Below are 26,122 nucleotides of genomic sequence, written 5' to 3' on the forward strand. Positions count from 1 at the left end.
TCAGTTTACAAAAAATATTTTATTAGAAAGGAAACGTAAATGTTTTTTCAAAGAAACAAAAAATAAAATTAATTTAAATACAAATAAGTTAATATGAGTTCTTCATATTTTAGCTCTTCATTGTCCAAATTTTAGACGATGATTATTGCATTGTTACAGAAACAACACTATTTATCATAAGTAGATTTTGACATCTTGGGAGATGTTATAATATAGCTATACAAGTAAAGAATGAGGCTAATTTGAATAAAAAAAAATAATAATAATAAAAAAAAAAAAAAAAAAAAAAAATATATATATATATATATATATATATATGAAATAAAACAAAATAAAATAATGAAATAAAAATAATGTAAATAAAGTAAAACAAAATAAAATGGTACAGAAAAATACAGAAAAATGGTGATAAATGAAAAGTATGGAATTGTAGAAGTGATAAGAAATATATGATAAATAGGTATATAAATAAGTTAGAAACAACAAAAAATAAACAAACAAACAAATGCATAATGCAAAAGTATAAAACAAGATCGACAGATTTTGATATATTAAATACTTGACACTGGCTTTCCATCAGCCAGTATTCATTGAGATGGTATGCAGGCACAGCGGTGGTCTTCGACTGCAGGTGAACATACCTGCCTCCCTATGATCGGATCGGATGTTGGTGATAATGCTGTCCACAAGTCCGTGATTGACTAGACACCAGAGAGACACCAGACACCTCGCCCGGGATTAGGACGGCAGAAGAGAGGAAACATCAAAAACACTCGCCTCTCGAGACCACACAAATAAAAGATGTGGATTCACAGCCCGGGGTGCCACCTCAGGTTCTTCCGTCTCCAGCCGGCCAGCTAATGACCTTCCACAAAGAGAAACCCTCCTGAGCTCTTCTCTGGGATGATGGCTTTCAATCTCCCATCACAGGAAAAGACAACAGGTCCCGGCTGATAACCGTTGGAGAGGCGGGAGAAGAAAAGATGGATGGATGGGGTGAAACAAGTATACGACTCAGATCAGCTACCTCTGCTGATGGCCTTGGATCATAATAGACTTTTGGGGGGTTTGACGTGGCACCTAATGCGACTGGCTGTTATTTATAGTGTTTCAGAGCCATGCCTCTGCAAGAAAAATTAGAGCTGGCTACAATTTATCAGGGGCCTCATTAGATATTGGACCGGTCGGGCAAACAGCACAGCCAAGAGTTTGCGTTCACCAGAGCACATTTACATGGACGCGAATAATACAAATTGATGGATCAACCAGATTAAAAAGCTTTATGTAAACACCCCAATAAATCCAAATCAGCTCCATCCAAATTACATACAGCAGACCTGAAATGATTTGATCAATAGAACAAAAAATAGCTTGTAAATGCTTTAATCTTCTTAATTGGTTTCCGTAATTGCTCCATGCATGTTTACCAAAGCACTTTTATAATAAAATATCTGATGCCTACAAGTTTTACATCTCACTAATGTGCATATGTTAATGTACAACGGGTTCATAATACTGGTATATAACATTAAAACAAATATAAAACAAAATAATCAACTTTTTAGCTATGCCATGAAGACAAAAGAGAACAAATAATAACATACTAAATTATGATATTTCACAAAATGTCACTAAAGTAGTTTTTTTAAATAAAATATGTTTTATATATATATATATATATATATATATATATATATATATATATATATATATATATATATATATATATATATATATGCAATATATATATATATATATATATATATATATATATATATATATATATATATATATATATATATATATATATATATATATATATATATATATAGTAAGCTAAATAACTTGAGTTTGAAGTACAATAAAACTGTCATTTTATTCAAAAATATTATAATATTAAATACTATAAAATATATAATTACTGCCCTACTTGAAAAGACCAGGTCCTATATATCTATATATTTGAAATAGTTAAATTTAAATAATATACACATCATAATATTACAAAATATAAAAATGCTGGCAAGGACCAGGATTGAGTCCTGTTAAAAAAAAATACAATAATAATCGATAGATAGATAGATAGATAGATAGATAGATAGATAGATAGATAGATTAAATGCCTTAAATGCTGAAGTTTGTGTAAGATACATGCAATGCATGTGTAAATGAATATATGAATCAGATTTCTAAATCTAGATATAATAAACAGAACTTTCAAAATCTGCATTTATTGATAAAAATGATTGTATAAGAGGATGGTTTTCATACAAAGACACTCATTTTATTGTCGTCTTATTTTCTGAGGCTTCTTTTCAGGCAAAGTTGGAATCAGGCCGACTTTCTCAAATACTTCCTTTTGCAGTTATGCAGACGCTCGCTCCACTGACTGGTTAAAAATGCGACAGAGTTGCTATCGTTTCACAAGCAACGTGAATACGAAGCCCCCGGGTCCCCTTTACGGTTAACCGGAATCTCTAGCAGGAAGGAATATCTCGAAAACGGTACTCCAGGCAAACAATGAAAAGCTCAGCGCCTCATGAGACACCCAGGAACATGGCGGAGATGGGACTCGATTTCATAAAATCAGCCTCTGTGAGCCAACGATAAGCAAAAGTGAGGGGAAACAGAGTATTTTAAAACAATCATAAAACACCAGAGGTTTCGCGGGTCTCTTATTACACGTGTGCGTCGGTACAGAAGGCCAGGCGATATATAAACCAGTCTCGAAATGAAACAGTCACTGCGGCAGAATTGGAATTTGAAGCAGCTCATTAAAAGACGGCAGACACATACGTTTCCGTTCCTCCGGCCTTATAGAAGGACGCGTGTTCAATATTCAATTTACGCTATAGCAGTAGCAGTAGCTTCCCTCGCTCTCTTCTTTTATTCAGTAATTATGCTCAAGGAATCCTAATAGAAAACCTTCCATTACCATGGTAAACAAACCCGCGGTTTAGACTCTGAAAGACATAAATACTAGAAAGGAGGTCTATAATAGGGGGTGAGTTAGCGTTAGCATTCATCTTAATGGCAGGACACAATCTCAACTTTGCAATCTTTGCACGCTCGCTTTGGTGTGGATGCTGTTTTTAAGCCAATAGACTTGCCGTAAATGCCATGTGACTAATTGCTCTGTAGCTGCGGCACGATGATGTCATGACTAAACACCGATTGGCTGATGACAACACACACACATAAAACACACGTACACAACTACATGCACATGTATAGGATGTATAAAGGGAACGAATAAGCTTTCCATCGAGGTACCGTTTGTTAGGATGGGATACTATAACTGAAATACAGCTATTTGAAAATCAAAAAACATTAAATATTGAAGAAAAAAAGTTGTCTAAATTAAGTTCTTAGCAAGGCATATTACTAATCAAAAATTATGTTTTAATATATATTTGATTTACAAGATATCTTCATGGAAAATATCACACACACACACACACATATACATGTGTCAAGTGTAATGTTGTTACACTAGAGTATTGAAATGACTATTAATTAATGGTATTAATGTGAACATTTGGCACATTAGTACCATTGCAAATTGCTAACGATGGCACGCGTAACCTGTGAAGTTTTCTTTTCCTTCCTTTATACAGGCACAGTCGCATTTCTTACACATTATTTTTGATTTAACTTTTATTTATTATTAATTTGTTGATCTATTAAAAATGAGCAGAAAGTGCTCCCACGCAAGCTATGTCTTCAGTAAGCGTGAGGATAGAGCTGATGTGAGGGACAGCGTGAACTACATGGTAACTACACTACTGTATATATATATATATATATATATATATATATAAAATCATATATAAAACCATGCAAGATGTATATATTGCCTGACAAAGTTCAAACACCCTTTAAATAATAAATAAAAAAAAAAAAAATTTATATTGCATTCTGATATACTCCAAGCAAAGGAAGTGCAAACCAAAAGGGAACACAGAGACACTTATGTTGCATGTAAAACGTGCTGTTATTGTTGTGCCTAATAGTGACAGGATGTCGTGCATTGACTCGGTCTTGACCCTGACTACACTGTCACCACTCTGACCAGCGGACAAATCCGACATGACAGGCGTGCAATGTGATCCGAGTGTCAAGTAAAGCGCTTCAGACAGAGATGTCCACCTATGTCCTAATTAAGACCGGCAGTCTGAACCGTCGCAGCTTCAGGCGTAAATACGTGCCGTCTACGACGCATGTTTGAAAGCATCGATCGTTTCATCAAACCGAACGACGATCGTTCCCTTTCTCCGCTCGGCGCGGAAGCTGATCGTTCAATCTCTGACGTGATGGACGTACGCGGCGTCGCTCTAATAAGGACATCTCCTCTCGCGCGTCCGCTTAAACAGTCCTTAATCAAAACATAATTTGCAAAAGGCTCAGCGGCTTTGAACGCCGTTGGCGGAAAAGAGCTAAATCAGCCGGCTCTCCTTCGGCCTTTCATTTCTCGCGTTTTCAATCAGCTGAGCGCGATGCGGGGAACGCCAAATGAATTGCGTGAGGCAGAGAGATGCGGCCGGTGTCAAACACGCGGCACAGCCGTGGAGATCGATACCGGCTCCTGATCTGCAATTGATGAAAAGCTTCTGCTCTCTGCTCTTGTATAATCTCAGATCCTGATTTATCTGCGTAGGGAATGTTTTACCGAACATGCGATATCGATTGGCCGTCCCATCAGCCCGTGTCTCTCATCCCTGGGTTTTTCTCGCATATCTATTACTCTTCTTTGGCCCATCTTTTAGTTGAATCCTCTTTTCTATTGCTTCCTTTTGCATTAGCATTTTCCATTATGCTGTGGGGACCGTAATGACCAGAAAGAGCTGTTAGCGTTCGCATTCGTCTGGCGAAGCCAAATGGATAAGTCTATGAAATCGACAAACTCCAAAAACGGCTGAAGCACCGGAGAACCTTTTATTTGTAAGACTTAAATCGTCGCCACCTGCCACTCTCGTTAGATGTATAGCCTCCCGTTTTGTATTTTTAAGCAGATTTCTCCGGAAAGTGCTCTTTCTCTTCCTCTAGATAGTCGAGGAGGAAGAAAAGGGTCAAAATTCAAAGGCTTGTTTGAGGCTCTCTCTATTTACACAGCAGCTGCTGGCAGATGGGCTGTAAGTATGTCCTATCCCTTACTAAATTGCTTTTACCGTGATATAGCACTTCTGGGTATCATTTTCACAAGACTTTGAAGTCTTTTTACTTTTTCACTTGGCAGCAACCTGTTCCACTTCTTCTTGCACCCTGGTCTCAAATCAAGCGTTATCAGCGGAGAATATTCTCAGTTAAATTCAGCACTTTCAATCTAGCCAAAGCCTTTTTTATATGCTATGCTTAGTGGAGTATTTATTTATATTGCAGAATGCCTTGCAGGAGTATTTAAAGCATAAATGTAGCATATAACATTTTGTTCCCCCTATATATTTTAAAGGATTTATTTTAGTATGCTACAAAGTTACATATAGTGCAAACAAGGGATTTATAAAAACTTGTGTATTTAATACATTTTTTTTATATATATATATATATATATATATATATATATATATATATATATATATATATATATATATTTATTTTCAGATTTTATAAGGGACTTATTATGTTATTCCACAACTAAGCATATATAATTTATTTATTCAATGTTCATATATTTTTGTTTGCTATATATTGTAACTTTTAGACTTGCTAAAATCTTGACCTTGCAGTTCATGATATATCCATTTATTTATTTTTATAATAAATAAATACATTATTAACCGCAAGATTTTAATGCAAGATTACATTAAAAAGAAGAAAAAAAGTGTATACGCCATGTGTGTTGCAAAGGCTAATTTACCACAACAGTATTAACGAAAACTCACTACACGCTTTCTGGATAAAAATTGCACAAAAAAATGTCATCATTTTATGTTCATGTACAGCTGGAAGTTGCTAAAAAGCTGACATAACATCAAGAAAATAAAAGTTTAGTAGAATAAAAACCGGTACAAAAATATCCAAGTGCTTGCTTGTCAGGGAGCGTTTGCTACATCAAAACAACCGTATTCTTGGTTGTCTCTCAAAACTCACGGAGCGAAAAAAATAAAAGCAGACTTGTAAGAGAAGCTTCAGAGAGGCCAAAGATGACTTTGAAGGCGTCACGGAGTCCAGAAACCGAGCAGATGAAGGTGGACCAGTCAACCATACACAGAGCTCTGTATAATCCCGTTCTATACGAAGGACACAAAAGAAGCCATTACTCAAAAAGAAGCGTGTGAAAGCACCTCTAGAGTTTACCTGAAAGTATAACAGTGACCCAGCTGCACTGTGGGAAAAGATTTGTGCTCAGATGAGACCAGGATGGAGCTTATTTTAGCCTCAAATTCAAAGCTATATGTGCAGTGCAACTTGCAGTGCTGCCCACACAGAAAAACAGCATCCGCACAGTGAAGTATGGAGCTGTTAGCATCCTGCTGTGGGGCGACTTTTCATCAGCAGGGACTGGACATCTTGTTAAAGTGGAAGGAGGAATGGATGGTGCAAACTTTGTGGAGCTATTGCACGGGAATCGATGTCAGTCTGCTAAAAAAAACCCAAAAAATGTTTCAGTGGGATACACATGAGGCCAAATTAACATCGGAGATGCTGTAGCCTATAGTCTTCTCGGTCCGCTTGAGAGCATGCGGCGCTGTTTAGAAATCACAGTGCACAGTTTTTACAACCTAAAACAAATCTCCCTGGAAGATGTAGCATGCAAATGTTGTCCATACTCTGTACATGAAGTGCCCTAAAAATGGCCCATGATGCATAATCAAACTATAAGAGACAGCTATTACGGATTACAGGAAAAAAAAAAAAAAGCAAAGGAAAACACGAGGGTCTGTAAAGTGCATCACATAGGCAAAGGATGTAAAAGATATTTACATGGGAAATGTGAAGCTCAGCATAAATCGCATACTGCTATCTGTCAAACACTCTATCAAACATATTTTAGAATAACGTTTTATCATTCAGTTTCAACTGCCTTTCCAAAATATTATCATACCAAAATACGTACATGGATACAATTAATAGCTAATAGCTAGATAAAGATAAAATATTTTATATTATATATATATATACACACACACAAATGTATATTTTTTATAATTATTGATATTTAAGATATTATAATTATAATATTGCACATAAGATATTTTGTTGTTATAGTTGAATAATGTATATAATAACAAATAATATCTTTAAATATACAGTGACCTTAAGCACTTGGACACAACATAATAATAATTTTAATTATCTGCATTATATAATTAAATTTTAAGCCAATTGGCATTGATTTTTAATAAGCCACTTATTTTCAAAACTTGCCTTACACAATTTAAAATGACTCAAAATTACAAAAAATAACCATTTAATAATTTTATTTTATATATATATATATATATATATATATATATATATATTTATTTTATTTTTTTATTTTTTTTTAATCAAATACATATATACATAAACACTAAATCCAAACACTTAAAATTGTTGATACAACTACACTTACAGTCTTATTTATTGAAAATGAGCAAAAAACGTCGGCGCCGTTTGTTTGCAGTCGGGACCTTTTTAATATTTTCCTTCTAATGCACTGACACGCATACATTTTTACGACCGCAAACACTTTTTGTGTCTCCTGTAAATAAAGCGTCGCGAATTTAATACGAATATACAGTATATGAGCCTCAAGGTATGTAAAATCGTCTCCTGTTTTATATTCTATTCAATGCCCTGCTTTCCACACGAAGGGTTTTCCTTCAGCAAATTCATATTTATCATGCAGCCTGTCAAGCAATCTCACAAATTATACGGCGGCATGTACTGTAGGAATGCTCAGCGCTGACATGTCCCTCTCATGAACCGACACACTCATTCTTAAATACACCCTCTGGCTGAGAGAATCTGGTAACCACAGAAACTGATCGAGCTCCCGCTATCTCCTCGGCGGCACTCGATGATCTGTACGCCATTGTCTGCGCTGGCACTGATGTTCTCCCAGCTGCCAGGAGGAATCAGTTTACCGAGAAGCCCGCCAGACACAGTCCCTTAAAGCCGGCCTGTCACCAAAACTTTGAATCCTCCCCAAACGGAGGAACAAAAGCCTAAAAAAAAATCTTCCCGAAAAGATGCCCGTGGCGCGATTCCTGCCATTTAAGTGATACCCTGCGTGGCGTCCTCTTTGGTGCGAATGTGCGTGTGATTTATACGACGCAGAAGGGATGGAAATTAATGGACTTCATCTTCCTACGGCGTGTTTGAAAACGGCGAGCAAATAAGTGTTTTCGGAGCTGATTGTGTCGAGTGTTTTCTAGGGTCACCGGCTGCGTTCAGAGTGGAACGCCTGTGTAACGCTTAATGAATATTGTCCAGGACGTACTGTAAACTGACTGTTTTTGTGAAAGAGAAAGCATTGTAACGATTGACATTTCAAACATGCTGCGCTGCCGTAAAGAGAGACGATATTTTGACTGATATTACTTCCAGTTTGTTCATCACACTGGAAATTGCTCTGTTGTGTTAATTATATATTTTGGGCATTGAAGTACAAAAAAAATATTGCATTCTGAACGCAGGAGAGAGGATTTATTTCATGCTTGGGTAAGTAAATAACTTCAATCCTTAAATTATATTTATATATTTATTTGAAATGATTTATCTAATCTGATTGCAATTTAGAAGACAAGAACAAAATGTAAAAAAAAAAAAAAAAAAAAAAAAAAAAAAAAAATATATATATATATATATATATATATATATATATATATATATATATATATATATATATATATATATATATATATATATACACACTTATATATACACTTTTCTGGATAGACTCAAGTTGTACCCCTCTGAGAATAATTTAAAATAATAATTTAATTAATTAATAAAGTGTAATCATCTATTTTTAAATAATTCATGGATTTACTTTTTTTTTTTTTTTTTTTACATTTTCTGTAAGCATGACATGTTGTATTACTCTACTACTTACTCTGTACTACTACATTAAATAGAAATGAAATAGAAACAGCACTACGGAGAAAAATGATAGGGTACACGCCAATATAACCAATATAATCTGCAGATGCATGCATGCAACTAATAGTAAAAAAAAAATATAGCGGTGTAAAAATGTTGTCTATGGTTAAAGGTATATGTGCTAGAATGAAGAAATACAAACTGGCGTAGATTTCAACGTCAGCCACTCAACACGCAACATCATAAAATTCACAATATTACTGAATCGAAACGAACGCTACACATTTTTACAATAAATCTGAAGGGTTTCATGCGGGGCATTGGGATTTGTTTGTTTTCGCAGAGCACAACAGTCTCTCGATTGCGGCGTGTGGTTTAAACGACGGTGGCCAAAACTGCCTGTAATGAAGAGCTCGGCCTCTTGTCTCCACTTGCAGGCACTCGTGATATCCGGTGCGTCGCTGCTCCACGCCAAGAAGCGGCACAATGAGAGCATGTGAAGTATCCTCACCTCTGGAGAGGCGCAAAGATGAAGTGGAGCAGAAGTTGAATTGTTTTGTCAGAATGCTTGGCAGCACTTAAAAACAAGTGAGGCGTTTACAGCATGCAAAATGCTCACGGAGCGCTCAGAAGGAACACAGGTTTGAGTAAAGTAGGCCAGGTAATTACTCTTTTGCGCTTCGGGCTTGAAGCGAACGTCAGCCGCTTCATCAGATTTTTGCTTTGTGTCTCGGACAGATCTAATTAAAGTGAGAATATTTTCGACGGTGAGAAACAAAACAGCTAAATTGGGGCCGTTCTTGCACATTGTTTTTGCTTTCTTTGAAAAATGAGTCGATGGCGTATTCAATTTCCAAACTGTAGCCATGTTTTTTGTTTGGGGTGATATAAGGACAAATATCACATTAAGTGTTGAATGCAAGTTTACTTCTATATAAAATCCTTATGTATTACTGTCATAACCTTTTTTGCATTTCCATCGACCAGTATTATTATTGTTAGTATTCTTTTTTATTTATTTCATTTTACTTTTTTATTATTATGGCAAGAAAGAAAATACAACAACAACAAAAGAAACAGCACTGAACTGAATAACAAAAAAAAAAAAAAAAAAAAATATATATATATATATATATATATATATATATACAAATATATATATATATATATATACACAATATATTAATGTTGTTGACTAATTAACCTTATTGTATGGTTTTACCAAAAAATAACAATAAATAATAATAAAATAAAATAAAATATTGTTGTCTATTGTATTATAGACAACAATAGATCAATAAATATGCCTAAAATAAATAGAATTTTATGCTATAAAAAATGTACAGAAATGGAGATACCATAAGGTCAGTAGAAGCTCCTACTACCCCATATGCGAGATCTGATTAAAATACATAAATTCCTAAAGAAAAGTGGATGAAAACTTGAAAAGCTGAACTAGTTTAATAATTCAGAAACAAATCTATGAATCACTCTCTCTGACTGAGGGGAAAGAAGGACAGAAATGGAAGAAAGGGAACAGGAGGTTTGTAGGACTCACCTAAAAAAACCCTGAGAGAAGCAGAGAAAGGAATGAAAGGCAGAAGGAGTCTAGCTGCCCCGCTTCGGGTCGCATCATTAAATGCACTCGGGTGCAAAGTGACTCATCACTCGTTGACATTCGACGGCGGTTCTGAGCCGCGGACTGTTGTTTTTTACAGCCAGAAGACGTGGGAGCAGGAACGGGTGGGCCGAAGAAAGTGAAAAGGTGGGACCGCTGACAGGAAGTCAGCCCGTCTGACAGTCACGCGTGCATTAAGCGCCGTTAAACTTTAATCGTCTCATTTCCAGGGCAAAACCGACGCCAGTGCCTCCATTTTAAAGCCAGACCAGTGAGAGTTGCTTCAAGCACACAGGATAAAAAAGATCTTATTAGGTTTTAACGGCCCTTTAAGAAGGCGCGAGGCCATTAGATCACACAAAAAGGAAAAGATGTTAAAAAACACGGAGGTATTAGTCATTCTAGCCAGAGGAAATACAATTAGGGTCTCATGTTCATTGGTCCCGCGCTGCATTGATCGATAGACGCTCCACTTTTGGATGAAAACTCTTTTGGATAGACTCAACAAGTTGCACCCAGTTTGATGGTTGCCGTGCCGCCTAGATGGTAAATTATTTATGATATTGCCGAAAAGCATCTTTATCACATTTGTGCTGGTTTCTGCATTGGAATAAAAGCGCGCTTGATGGTCGATGATATAATCATGCGGCTGCGAAGTCACTGAGAGAGATGTTTCTTTAAGAGAGCAAAATGAAATATTACTCAATAGGAATATCACTGCATGAATAAATAATACTGTCATCAAGTTGTCTTTATCACGCAATACATATTCTCTTTCTAAACTATCTGACGCGTTCAATCGCACAGGCTCGGGAGGAGTGCGAGCAGAAACATGTCAAGACCGGTCGCGGTTAGCAGGGCGAGACACGGTTAACGCTTGACTAGCTCTGGTCAGAACTGGATCAACTGGGGGTTTGGGCCCTGAATTAAAATGAAATCACCTTCCTGTCAATCAAGCCGGTGGACCTCGGCGGAGTGCTGATGTAAAAGCAGAGAGTCCAAGAAAGATGTCTTCTACGAAGAGAACCAGGACCTCATTTGTACTGAAACAAGCCAGATCCGCAACCCGATGTATCTTTTTTTTACGGTATAAGCTGCACATATGATTTATTAAAAATTAAAAATGGTTTATGTTCATAAGCAGCATGTTCTTAAGTGCATCCTAAAATCAGGATGTCAAAACCTGTGCTATATAGATCATATGTGACTCGTATGCGATATGTAGCAAGCCATAAACAGCAAAAAATACATTGCATGTGTCAAAATGATCCATTTTTCTTTTATGCCATAAATCACCAGAATATTAAGTAAAGACCATATTTTCAAATAGTTGCATCTCAGCCAAAAATGTTCCTATCCTAGCAAAACATGCATCAATGGAAGACTTATTCAGCTTTCAGATGATGTGATATGTGTATCTGACACAAATATTTCAATCTAATATGAACACAAATAAATAATATGGTTTTATAATGTGACATGAATTAAAATATTTTATTAGTTAAAGACTCAGATCAACAACATTTAATACAATTTACTCTAATTTAATATATCAAAAATTTCTAAACAAATGTTATAAATAATAACACGTACCACTGAATTAAATTATTTATATTGTGGAAACAAGAAATACTCATTTCTCAAAATATTGATTGTTTTTATTCGCTACTTTTCATTAAAATAATTTTTACAGAGTATGTCATGATCATACAAATCGAAAGTGTTATCCACATCTCAGTTTCTATCATTTAAAATCAAGTATCGAATACGTTGGTACAGAATCTTGCACGACACTAGATTTGTAATCCAGTTTCTCCTGGAACTGGATATTATTTACAAAATCCACTCTAAAGAGAGCAGACCTTCCCAAATGCAAATGCCTGGTTCAACGGACACTAGACCTGAAGCACAGTTAGGAGATGACTGCTGAATAGTTATTCTCTAATCAGTGTATACCCAACTAGTTTCCATCAAAGCGTGCTAAAAAACTAATCGGTTCCAGAAGAGGTGCTCTTGAGTAGCTTTACGCGTGCAGCTGTGAGCCTGGATTCAATCCCACGCTCAATAAAGGCACCTGAGCCGTGTGGCCAGCCAAAACAAAGCTTTTACACTCAACTGCAACAATGAAGGCTAAAGCGATGCCCTCCTCACAGCTGCGTGCCTCTCTGCCAGCAAAGACAGACAAGGGTGCAGCTCCACCACATTGTGTGTGTGTGTGTGTGTTTGTCTCTCACTGTTTATCACACTCCAAAAACACTGCCAAAACCAGGACAGCCGTAGGAAAGAAGCGACAGCGACGGGGGGGATGGGGTTGGGGGTGCATTTACTTTCTTATCCCATCCCTTGTGCATCGATGGGTCTTTAAAGGGGGTCATGTAGTGGAAAACCAGGTTTTCCTTGCTATTTTGAAGGAAACTAGTTCAACCTAGTATGCATACAAAATTAAATATGTATAAGGCAATCCTCTCTTCCCAGTCCATCCAGGCCGTTTACTGTAAATTAACCGTAAAACCAACTTTACGGCATCACAAGCATGTATGCATGTAATGAAATTCAGCAAAATGGTCTCCTTTTATATTCTTAATTTACATTTTTTTACTTATTATGAATGGTTTATCGGTGCATACCGTTTTAATAAAAATAAGAGGCTGTTTTTGTTGGTTTTCCTCGAAATATAATGCCGTACTCCGCCTTCAGTCAATACCCAAAATATTATTTTAAATTTTTCTCACGCTAAATATTTGGTTTCACTCAAAAGTGGAAGTAAAAATGAAGTTTAAATCATTGAAAACGGTAAGAACTGAAGTCACGCCAGTAAAAATAAAACATAACAAAATACAAAAAAACTATCTAAAACCCATAAAGAGAAATGATCCTAAAACACTTGCCAGTTTGTTATCCAATGCAATGAAATTTAGACAATTTTAAGAGTTACTAAATTGTCTAAATGCCACTTTGTTTTCCAGATTGCACCGTTATATTCTATATCTAAGTTTTCTGATTATGAGAATCAGAGAAGATAATTATGTAAATCACTTATGTTGTAAAAAGGAAAACGAGCTAAACGAGAACAGAAGGGTTTCATTTCATTAGGCGCATCTGTAGAGTTTGGTGAAATGTTTCATGGACTCACCTGGAATCAATATCACAAGCGCTTTTATCCTGGTTCAAGCATCTTTCCGACAGTAACAACAGCGCTCCAGTCATCTGGGGTCAAGGCTTACGACATCCGCCTGAATGATACCTTTTGTCCCGAACGCTTGCCTGAATGGAACTGTATAATTGAATTTCATTATCAATTCATTAATTCACTAGAGGTCTGGCTTTGCCTGAGAGCCACCGTTAAAGCTCGGGCTTTATACACCCATCAGTGACTTTTATTTTATCTGACCTGACAGGTCAGTGCTATAAAATTGCTCTGTTCCCTTACTTTATAGAACTATAGAAAGAGAAAGAAAAAGTAAGTGAAACTCTAATGCTGTTGTGTAGTCAAGAGCAGTTAAAGAGCGAAAAAAACCTTTCGTGGTTTTACTGTATGCAGCTCATCGGCGTATGCTATTGTAAAACACAATAAACTAAAAATATACGCTTACTGTATGAGCTTACAAAGAGGACTTTATTGCGTACTGAGTAATAATGAACGTTCCTGTGCACAATTCATCAATGCATGCTATTCTGAAAATTATTAATGAAATATTAAAAAAATAAAAAAAGTGAAATATTCAACATGAAATAAAATAAACATATATGCTTACTGTATGACCTTATAAATAGGAAAACTGACTGATTAATAATAAATGTTCTAAATGTTCTAAAAAAATACAATGAAATAACATAAAATTAAATATTAAATTTAAATAAAATAAATATATATTGAATAAATAAATTGAATAAAATTTATTCTGGTAGGCCCCACAATTTGTACACCAAATTGCAGTACAACATCCACACATACACACACACACAAAGCTTGTGAAAGCATTATGACTGTTTGTACCCCGCATTGCTTTTACAATCAAGGTCAGTGAGTAAGGCCTAAATGATTCTGCTTTCGATTTCTTAGCAATTTGTTCTTCCAATCCACAGGAAAGCCTTCAGCATCCTTCACTGGCATGTTTCATTTAACAAGACACTAACAACCCAAGCTGCATCGCCTCTAGGTTATATTTTGCTACCTTACGGCCTAGTTTTGTTAAAGTTTGCGAAATTTAAGACATCTGTTTGGATGCTTCCTTCCAACTTTTCCACTGCAGCAGGATCGCCCTCACTTCGTGTTCATAAAGGACTGTTTGTAGCTGACATATGTTCATTTAGCACCGCATCCCAGATGTCAAATGAGTGAACGTACTCTTTATGCATTCATATGTCATCTCTTCCCTGAGAATTTCACTTTTATTATAAATACACATCAGCTCTGTTCCAAAACCTTGTGAGCTGTCCTGCTGTCTGCTGCCTACTCAAGCAGATGTCTAACTCAATTAGAAGCTTATAAATGTATGATTTGAAATATTGCAGTGCACAACACGTGCGCAGGACGCTAAAACAGAGTTTGGTGTTAGCATGTTGCTAACTAATCCAAGAATAGCATGCACAACTAGTTTAGTAGTCTTTTTGGGGTTTGTAGTGTACATATGCTCAGTATGATACAATATGATAATGGATTCAATGATATGATAAAACCTCAATTTTTGAAGTCAGACAATTATAAATAAATACAAATGAATATGTTTGTCAGCAATCAAATGAAATCAACAACTTATATTTATAATAATAAGAAACAACAATAATAATTCATGTTATAAAGATTTCTGATGGATTGTGTAAATAGTAATCGAGTAATGATGTTAACATTTTGGCTATGCATCTCAAATAATTAAAAAAATATATAATATTTAACAATATTACTGATTTTACTGCATTTTATAAGTATATGCAGCTTTGGTGAGCACAGGAGTGGAGTCATCTTTCAAAAAAAAAAAAATGATGCATGAATACATATGTAATTTGAAAATGCTGTCCAGGTAATAAGCTTGCGAGGTAATTCTTGGAACAGAGTTGTTTTGTTGTCTGAAATCCCTGCAGAATCACATTCATACTGAATATTCATAAGAAAAGTCCTTGAAAAAGAGATGCACAACCACACCGATACAAACACAAGCATTAATCTCTTAAGTCCCAGCTCTGTGTTTGTATGAAACAACCATCGCGTAAAGGTTGGGTTGCCCGGGACAGTTGCGATAGAAAAGGTGAAGCACCGCTGCTTGGGCCAGAAACACCGGGAAGCCATCCAGATCTCAAGGACGAAGCCTTCGCCATTTGGAGCAAAAGGAGCTGACCCAACAGAGAGCTCTGGGAGGGCCCTGTTCTGCTAAAGAGGACATTTGTAGTTTCAGGGAAGCTGTTGTTCATTTTAATACGCTGAAACAATGCTGCCAAAGCCCACTGGCTTTTTACAGTAGCTCTGCTTCTGGAGAAATGCCAAAACATGGTCACAATGATTAAACAGGGACTTCACAGTGGCGTTATATACAAATCTCTCATTAATACATCTGCAATGACAGATAGGATGCTGTAGAATCAAACTATTTCTTCATCTTCGAAGACTGGAAGCAGCTCCTAGTTAGTTACTTATGAAACTTACATCATTACCAAAAGTGTCAAAGGAATTTCATAGCATTTTTACAAAGAAACCGAACCCGAAAATGAAAATCTGTCATCATTTGCCCACTCTGATGTTGTATCAAGGCTGTACAAGTGTCTTTCTTTAAGTGAGGCATAAAAGGAGATCGGAAAACATATAGTGACCAGGGGCTATCAAGCTCCTCATTTCTGCTAAACTAAATTTACAAAACACACGAAAATTCATATGTCTAAATATCGACCGTGCCAAGCATCCATTTCAAAATGAAACAAGTGCGTTCATCTGTGAGTGTTGGAGACAGTCCGGTTCACAATCACACTATATTATCAGCCCAAAGTTTTTCTATACCTCTTCTCTTCTGCAGATCTGTGCGTATGAGCAATGCCACTGACCGCGGTCAAAGGAGGTCACAGGTTATCACCGTTCGATAGAAATTGCTTTCTGACAGCCGTAGCTTTATGTCTCTGATCTCGCTCTTTGACACTTCCAATTTTCCGAGATAGAATCACCGTCCTTCTCGCTGTAAATATGGCCAGCCTGACTGCTCACAACATCAAGGGGCTTCAGTAATGGCCCACTGCCTGGACTTCCCGTGGTTCTGCCTTGTCAACAAAAAGCTGTCAGGGACTCATCTAACTCAAGCAGGAGAGCAACTGTACGATTAAAGAGAAAGATGGAGAGTCAGGCAGACTATAAAACCTTGTAGTTGAAGATATATTCCCACAGTACAAGGATACATCCAAATATTAAAGACTGAAGGGGAACAAACTTACATCCCAATTATATTCCATCTCAGACTGTAGCTATAATGTGCTAAAATTAGCAGGATTCAACCAAATTTACTAAAAAGGAAGCATGTGTGTGTCTGTCACTGTGTATAGATCTTATTTTAAATTATAGGTGGGAAGTTCACTTTGATGCTTCATAAAAGCCGGTATTGCAAAAGATGGTGTTGATAATAATAGGCTTATAGTGCCTTTCACACATTTTCTGTTGTTTAGCATGCTACACTAGCACCTAAAAAACCGAGCTAGTGCTTAAACTTTAATTGCAGCTGTACAGTAAAATCAGCAGAAAAACAACCTACCGTTATATAGAATGCATAATACTGCACGATAAATGATATGCTTTCACAACAGGAAAAAATGTTTCACATAAGGTCATACAGATATTACCCAATATCACTGTGTTACACATTAGCGGTAAGGCTTACTTGATAAAATGCAGGGTTCAGTTCTACATTTACTGAAAAACGTAAGTAATTGTCAAAAGACAGAAAAAACACAACAACAGGAGCAACAAAGGGGGCAAAGGACATGATGGATGCTAACAACAGAAAAACCATAAAGCAAATGAATCAACACAGCAACGATACATAAGCGCAAAAGCACAGCACCTTGTTTACAATGCAGATTAAACCACTAAAATGAAATATTACCTTGTACTGGTGCGAAAGCAAAGACAATCACCATAACACTTCCAAACAAATCCCTAAGCCTCTTAGTCAAACACTTGTAAATTCTATCCATTTGTGAATTTCATTAATTCACCTTAATAATTATTTAATCTGACCTTGTTTCACGGGACATACTTCTTGTTATTGCTTCCAGTGCAAAGCTGAAAGTAAACCAGCTTTATCATTTTTAAAGCTGTTAAAATGCATCCCCTGAGCTTGCTCATTACTTACAATGAGAATATAACTGCCACGCAGATTTACCTACAATCCACTAAATCAACAAAACAGAACAAAATGATGGCTGTCCTGTAAGCTAGACTCCCTATGGATCTCAAACTTGTTCTAACACTTCCGGCAATGTGATGGAGGGAATACTCAAGATGACCTTTGCTGAAAGCCATGCATAATTAGACCCGTGAACACTGAATTTATTTCTACCAGGAAGATTGCCTTTGCTTTTGCTACGGCCTGAATAGAAATGCAATTTGTAATGTATGTGTACTTTGACTCCCCTGAGTAGCTGCTTTGTGGCAAAAGGCCTTATGCTTATTTTCTCAAGCTCCTCTATGTCTGGACCTGGGCCTTGTCATATTTCACGGGGAGAACCTATGACATTGCATAAATGGGACGCAATTGCCAAGAGTGGCCATGTGGTGGGATTACGTACAAGGATCAGCAATGTGTATCTTTAATTACGCCCTGAATTGCTGATTTGTCTGACAAAGTGCATGATTAAGGGAAATCTCTCCAACCCCTCAATAATCCGGTCACTGCTACTGTGAATGGAAAATGAGGCAAATATTTATCTTGGAATCAGACCGATATATTAGCTCTCACATTTCATCAATGTCTTTTTTTCGGTCTCTTTCCTTTAAACAAGCAGGCCACCGCAATTTATTTGACCTAACAGCCATTTGCCTGGGGTGTTGCATGTTGATAATAATGCAAAAACACACAGAGGATAGGAAAGGAACAATGCACAGAGACTTGACCCAGTATTTGAAGCTACACCAATTGTTTTGTTTATAGCCAATCAGTGGTATATTTTAAAAGAAGTACTCAATATTTTGCTTTAAGCCAGCAGAGAGTAAACGTTTCCCAAACTGGTGCTGTTGTTTGATATATCACTTTTGTTTGATATAAGGTATTTTTGGCTCGAGGATGTTTTATCTTACTATACCTGAGGTAAAAGGAGGAAACAAAACTTTGATTATAAGCCAGAGAACATATGACTCAAGTTGCCATGCACTGACCCATGTTTCCTACCCATTAGAGGGGAACAGCTAGCAGCGGAAAGGAGGGGAGACAACACAATTTTTTTTGCCTCACATCGACTGGACATTTACCTCTTGTTCCCCGCAGTGGTAATGGATTTTAGGAGGGCGACGGATCATACCTCACATTCTCGGGAGCCGGAGATGGTGTAGGTACAGGGTCCTGTCCCATTGACCAGTACGTCCATGGTCTCAGAGTTTGTGGGTTTGTAGTCCACATAATATTCCTGAAGCGGGGAGCTGAGGGTGCGCTCTGTCTCCCGCGTCTTTTTCCGGCGTTTTCTCACCATGGAATGCTGCTGCAGTTGCTTCATGCTGCTTGGATAACGCTTCCAGGAGACGTAGATCACTAGCAAGATCATAGCCACGGATAGAAAGAGGGCGACACTGCCGGCAATTATCTTGTGGAAGGAAACATGCTCAAAGTCCTGCTCAGGGACGGGTGGGGATGCGGCTGTCGGGGAAGGGGCAACAGCGTTGTTGCGTGTTATTTTCTCATTCACCCTGAACATGGTGGGTAGGGGGAAACGTCCAGGTTTGGATTGGGAGCTCACGGTGGAGGAGATTGGCTGGTAAGGGGTGGGGGTCATCTTACAGATTCCATGTGTGTCAACAGCCTCAATGACTTTCTCACCCTGAACTTCCTTCGGTCCAGCACAAATCATGGTAGTCTCCTTGTTCCCCTTGAAGTTCCTCAGCCAAGCTACAAGGGGGCATAAGCTGGGGCTGCATTCCCAAATGTTACCAGCAAGACTGATGGTAGTAAGAGAGATCCAAGCTGATATGGCCTCTTGTGACACATTGCTTAGCTTATTGGAGTCCAGATTAAGAGTCTGCAAGTTAGGGAGACACTGGAAGATGCTTGAATCCAACACTTGCAGGTCATTTCCAGAAAGATCCAGCTTTTGCAAAGAGGTCCAGGTCCATGTAATTCCCTGGGTTATCGACTTTATCCGATTCCACTGCAGATACAAAGCACGGAGGTTGTTCAGCCGTGGGAAATGAGAAAAATTTATCTTTGAGAATTGGTTGTGCTCCAAATGTAACTCAGTTAGTTTGAGAAGTCCTGCAAATGCATTACGGGTAAGGCTTCGCAGTCGATTGTAGCCCAAGTCAAGGAACTCTAGGTTTCGACAATCCTGGAACACTCGCATGGGAACCGTCTTGAGGGAATTCGATCTAATGTGGAGACTCAACAGTTTGCGCAAGCCCTGGAACTGATTCGGCTGCAGGACTTGAAGTTTGTTGTAGGACAGGTCCAGATTGCGTAGGTTGGGGATCGAATGGAACGTGCTGTTTTCCAAATGTGTGATCTTGTTAGAGCTGAGGATCAACTCTTTCAGTCTTCGAACACCCTGAAAGGCTTGTTTGTCAACTGCGTTGATGTAGTTGTGGTCCAGGTACAGCCAGACTAACTGGCTGAGGCTGGCAAACTGACCAGCCCTGAGGTTCACCAAGCTGTTGTACCGCAGAGAGAGGCCCTGGCATCCCACAGAAACATTCTTTGGCACATCGCGGAAGGCATTTGACTCGCAATAAACTATTTTGCCATCGCAGCGGCAGCTTCGGGGACACGGTTTCTCTCGGACTCTGCCTTGGGAAGCCAAGAGCCAGGCCTGCACGAGCAGGGGGATCATCAGCCAACGGGATCTCACCAGGGATCCTGCATTAAACACAAAGAGAAAGAAGGGATAAGCCATGATTCGGTCAATGCTGAATCCTAGTCTTTTGCATTTAGTCAAAAACTGATGATAACTTACTTACAAGGATTAGTACATACTTAATTAGTCCCGCTGCACAGTTTGCACAAAGTAGGTTATCAAATTACATAGCCAGTGTTTACTGAATAAAATCTTGCACGTAGGAGGAAAGTAGAAACTTATTTGTGTTGCTTCAAGTCAGAATTTTATTTACCTTCTCTTAATTTTCCATTAATGTGATTACTATGCAAATTGTTGCTCTAGACCAGTATTTGGCATTCTTAAAAAATGCCGATGTCAATTGATTTTCCCAGTTCATGTACTTTAATTAAAAATGAAAGCAAATATAAACCTTTACCTTGAAGCATCCAAAAGGTTTCAATAGGCAAGTGTAACTTTATTCAAATAAGTGAGTAAAAACATTCCCCTTAAGGTTTCTTAATAACCATAATTACAAACTGGCTGGTATAAACAGTCTCTGTGGTAGAGAAACCAGACTTGAAAGAACACTGTTCTTTATGCTCATGGATCATAGTATGATATCAAAAAGCACTGGGAAATTCTTTGGATAAAGAGGACTACTCTATCAAGCAAGATAAGCTACAGATGAAAAACAGATACACAAGTATAACAACAATACAGAGACTTGAGTGATGCCCAGATGTCCTTGCGATTATTTTGTTTTTGAAACTAAAAAGAGTAAATCAAATACACATTGCTACAAAATTCTACAAATTCTGATCAATTGTGATTGATTGTGCAATACAGAAGTTTACAGTGAGGTCCCCCTTGGCAGAAATGATGTTCGGGCCCCTTGTCCCTCGTCAAGAATTGTTCTAAACACAATCCCTCTTCCTCTCTCCCATTAATGGCATCCCTGTTCATGAGCGAATCATTCTTTTGAGTCTGATGAATCGATTAATTCGCTTCACAACTGAATGATCTGAATAATTCGGGATTCAAATGATTCGTTCACAAATTGGACTGGTTCTCAAGCTCAACTAACTGACTCAATGAGCCAGTCGCAGAGGTTAACAGCTCACTGGAGAAGATGATAATTAGTGAATAATGATGTAAATCTATGTCTTTTCATTGCACAAAGCTATCAAATGACTTCAGAAGACTTGGGATATAGTGTATGAGTCAGACTACTTTTGTGATATGTTTTTATGGTGCTTTTGTGTTCTTTATAAAGCTTGAAAGCTTCAGCCCCATTCACTGTAATTGCATTGAAAACAGCAACCAGCAGAGTTTTTGTCCTTTTGTATTCCCTATAAGAAATATGGGTTTCATACAACAAACAAACTACAAAAAGATGACTAAATTACTATTTTAAGAAAAAAAAAAAAATAAAGCATAATATTTTGAATCAATGAAAACATCTTTGCCAATCAATGAAGGACAGTGAAAATTTCCATTTCCTCTTCAGGCTGGCTCAGTGTCTCTTTATGCATTGTTATCTGATTGAGCTTTTTCCTCAGTTTGGGCAGAGATGAGGGTTTTTTTCTCGAGCTAAGGGTGTGCCAAAATTGATAACAGTCCTTTGTCTGCTGTTCTTGGAGCAAAAACAGGAAATTATTGGTTTATCTTGAGTGGCCAGCACAAAGGCTTACCATCTGAACCTTTAATCATATTACAACTATTGAGTAAATATAAAAGTAATTGTATAAATGTACAATGGTGAGCAGCAATGCGTTTGAATCATCCAACCCAACCACTGTTTACCAGCCTCCAGATCTAGATCTAATCGAAACATTTTGTGTAGGTCAATTGAATGAAACGGGCTAATCTAATAGTCTTGAAGACAGAGCGTAGGATGGCCGAACAACCTGTTATCTACAGGACAATCGGTTCAGTGTGGCATTGCAAATTGCCTTTGAATTTATTTAAAATAATGAGAGAAAAACACAGTCCCTAATCTTCCTGTAAATAGTCTGAAGTAAAGGTGTTATGGTGCAAAGTAGCCGAAGTTTGTAGTTATATAACACAAGGCCTGTTTCCCAGTGAGAGTAAAAGTTTTCCTAGTAAAAGTCCATGTTAGCGCTGCTTGTAAATCCAAAGAATGAGAACATATTGTATTATAAAGTAAAATATAAAGCCTGTTTTGAGCACTGAGCCTTATAAAATCCTTGGACATGTAGCTTTACCTCCATATGCACTTCTCTAGACCCATTTCACATTGTAACACAATGAAGGTTATTTGCTCAAGCTCAAACTCAAATATATATATATATATATATATATATATATTTGCCACACTTTAGAGAAGATGCAGAGGAGAAACACTTACAATTGGCCTCCTTTAAATATTTTCTCATGATTGGATTCACCTGTGTATGGAGGTCAAGGGTCACTGAGGTTACCAAACCAATTTTGAGTTCCAGTAATTAGTGCTAAAGATATTGAAATCAATAAAATGACAAGGGTGCCTAAATTTATGCACATGACTAATTTTGTTCAAATAATTCTCACACACTTTCCATAAATCATATCAAGTTTATTTAACTTCTCAAATATCACTGTGTTTGTCTCCTATATGATATTTAATTTTCTTATCCAGACAACTAATGATTTATAAAGGAAAATCATGAAAATTTACAGGGGTGCCCAAACTTTCGCATACCACTGTATATATATATTAGACATTCAAACAATTACCATAACTAGATTTAACTAGATTTGTACATTTTTTTGTACATAACTAGATTTTTTAAAGTACCAAAGAGTTATCAATATTTTCCTGTTTAAATCTTGACTCTTCTGTAGTTATATTGTGTACTAAGACTGGCGGAAAATGAAAAGTTACAACAAGATATCACGCAGCTCCTGAAAGCAGCCAGACCACCTCGCTTGCACAGGGCGCATGTCTTGCAAGCTGGGGACTATTTTCCACAGGCGCTGCGTGATATCACTGCTCCTGCTGTGGCCATGGTACGGCAGCAAACTTCCTTGTTTATTATGCCGGAAAAGTATAGTCCCTAGTCTTATCAGCCTAGAAAATCGCAACTTTTCATTTTCTGTTGGTCTTAGTATATGATATAGCTACACAAGAGTCAAGTTTTAAAAAGGGGAAATATCGAAACTCTTTGGCCATTTTCGAACGTGATGCTACTGGTCTAATTGGATTCAATGATCTATGCTAAGCTATGGTAAAAGTGCCATTGCCAGATGCCGTGATTGGCTGAATGGATTCAAAAGAGGTAAAACTGAGGTGTTTGACACTGAAAAAACAGTGCTGTGTAGATTACTTATAAATTATAGTTATTATAATTATAAAATTATAAAATACAACATTTAATAAAAATATTATAATTTATATAAATAATAATATTCCTCTTTACCCGAATGTTATGTGACCATGTGAATAATATGTAATCTTGTAATCAATAAAAAAGTAACTTTCTAAATTAAGAGCATTATAAAATATAATATAATCTAATTGCACGCAGTGGAGGACAGTTACTTTTAAAAGTAACGCATTACAAGAAAAGTAACAAATTGTGCAACATTTCATGGAAAATACTTTGTGTTGTTTCTTTACCCTCATCTGGCCTGCGCTTGCTTTGTTTTTAATTTAATTAAATACATATTAGGATATTATTCGACATGTTTAATTATTGCAGGTTTGCAATTCACTGTCATTTTGATAAGCACTCCATCTGTTTCTCTGCATGTGAGATGAGTAAATGATGTATGCTCACATTTAGTCCAAACAACAGTTTGCAAAGTGCACACAACGCCTCTGCACTTTCTCCTGTTTTCTCTCAAAGTGGGGACAGGAGAGCTGCCAGTCATTAGAAAATGCTTTGCTTATTTGAAGTAAATCAGAATTTCTCTTGTAAGGTGAAAAGTAATACATTGATTTGAAAAAGCAATCTGTTTACGTAACATGTGTTACTTGTAATGCATTACCCCCAACACTGATTACAAGTGCTTAATTTTTGGAATCTGATTACGCAATCCAGATTACATGTAATCGGTTACTACACAGCACCGTGAAAAACTCTCCAGCAAAATACTGTAGGTTGTTGCCAAGGATTTTTCTATGCGGTTTTGACATGTGAACCGCGCAGAACTCCTTTTTTAGTCTAACGTAAAGCATTCTAGCCCTTAAAATTGTCCACACATCACTTGGGAAGGCCAGAACAGCCTAATTAGAAAAAGAGAGACGGGTAAATCAATTTAGTCTCTGCAATATTACCAGCTACACAGAACACCTTGGGCAAGATCACACGAAGTTATGCAAAGGTACACAAGGACACAAGGAGCAACTGTACAGCCCAATAGGGTCTGCATGCAAATTCTCAAAGTTTTAATTAACTCTCACAGCGTAGCGGTTGGAGTCACCCTCATGAGTCACGCTTTAAGTACAAAAAGAGCCAACCTGAAAACCTCCATTTAATTTGTCTTTCTCCGCATATATGCATGATAACATAAGTGCATCTCGGCCTCCCCCACCTTCCTACATCCAATTCATCACGATAAAGAAACGGCAGCCAAGATGCAGTCAAATAGTGCGTGTAAACCAGCCCTTGATCTTAAAACTCATTCATCATGCCACCAACATTAAAACACGTCCACATCTGGGTCTCAGAACCGCAGTTTCTGCAAAGCCTTTCTTGTGGTAAAAGCAATCTCACCAACTGGATGCCAGATACCCATGGGAAAGAAAAATCTAAATGAGATCCCTTTAATATCGCAATTGTTTTTTCTACACAGCGAAGGGGTGAGCAAAGAGACTTTGCTTTTAGTGTCTCTGGCTGAGAAAAAGAACTCAGTAATCTCACATATCTTTCTTGTATGTCTCAACATATATAAAAGATATAAAAGACGTCAAACACAAGCATTTCCAGTAAAATTTTCTGAAGGTCAAATGATCTGAGCTGCTATCCGCATTCATTTTATAGCTCAGTGTTCTAATAGCATGACAAGTGTTAACTCATTTGAGTATCTTAATCGATTTTAAGTGAAATCGACACCGATTACTTTTATTTGACTTCTGATGTTAGACTTAGATGTTGAGATCTCATCTGAAAGTCTATACGAACACACATGAATTACCTTTAAAAGAACACTTCCTTTTTTCCACATTTCGATAGCCTCACACTGCCGCAGATTGAATACGGTTTTACTGTTTTTGAATCCATTCAGCCGTTTAGCAATAGCACTTTTAGCGCAGCTTAGCATAGATCATTGAAACTTGACTCTTCTGTAGTTATATCATATACCAAGACCAACAGAAAATGAAAAGTCTCGATTTTGTAGACTGATAAGACTAGGGACTATACTTTTACGGCGTAATAAACAAGGAAGTTTGCTGCCGTACCATGGCCACAGCAGGAGCAGTGATATCACGCAGCGCCTGTGGAAAATAGTCCAAGCCAGGTTTTCATGAGCTGCGTGATA

General features: G+C 37.2%; 1 protein-coding gene across 4 annotated transcripts in view; it reads right to left on the minus strand.

Moving 5' to 3' along the window:
• LOC122351051 (leucine-rich repeat transmembrane neuronal protein 4) overlaps positions 1–26,122 on the minus strand; it is a 167,092-nt gene that overhangs the window by 74,309 nt on the left and 66,661 nt on the right. For 2 of the 4 annotated variants that reach the window (XM_043247896.1, XM_043247895.1), the window contains one exon: positions 19,139–20,679. In XM_043247896.1, coding sequence (XP_043103831.1) covers positions 19,139–20,653 — 1,515 coding nt within the window. In that variant the 5' untranslated portion in view covers positions 20,654–20,679. Of the gene's footprint in view, positions 1–14,294; positions 16,940–19,088; positions 20,680–26,122 lie in introns of those variants that run through there. The other 2 variants (XM_043247898.1, XM_043247897.1) reach the window with 2 other exon arrangements.

This window comes from Puntigrus tetrazona, chromosome 8 (assembly GCF_018831695.1).
Source record: "Puntigrus tetrazona isolate hp1 chromosome 8, ASM1883169v1, whole genome shotgun sequence".
NCBI lineage: Eukaryota > Metazoa > Chordata > Actinopteri > Cypriniformes > Cyprinidae > Puntigrus > Puntigrus tetrazona.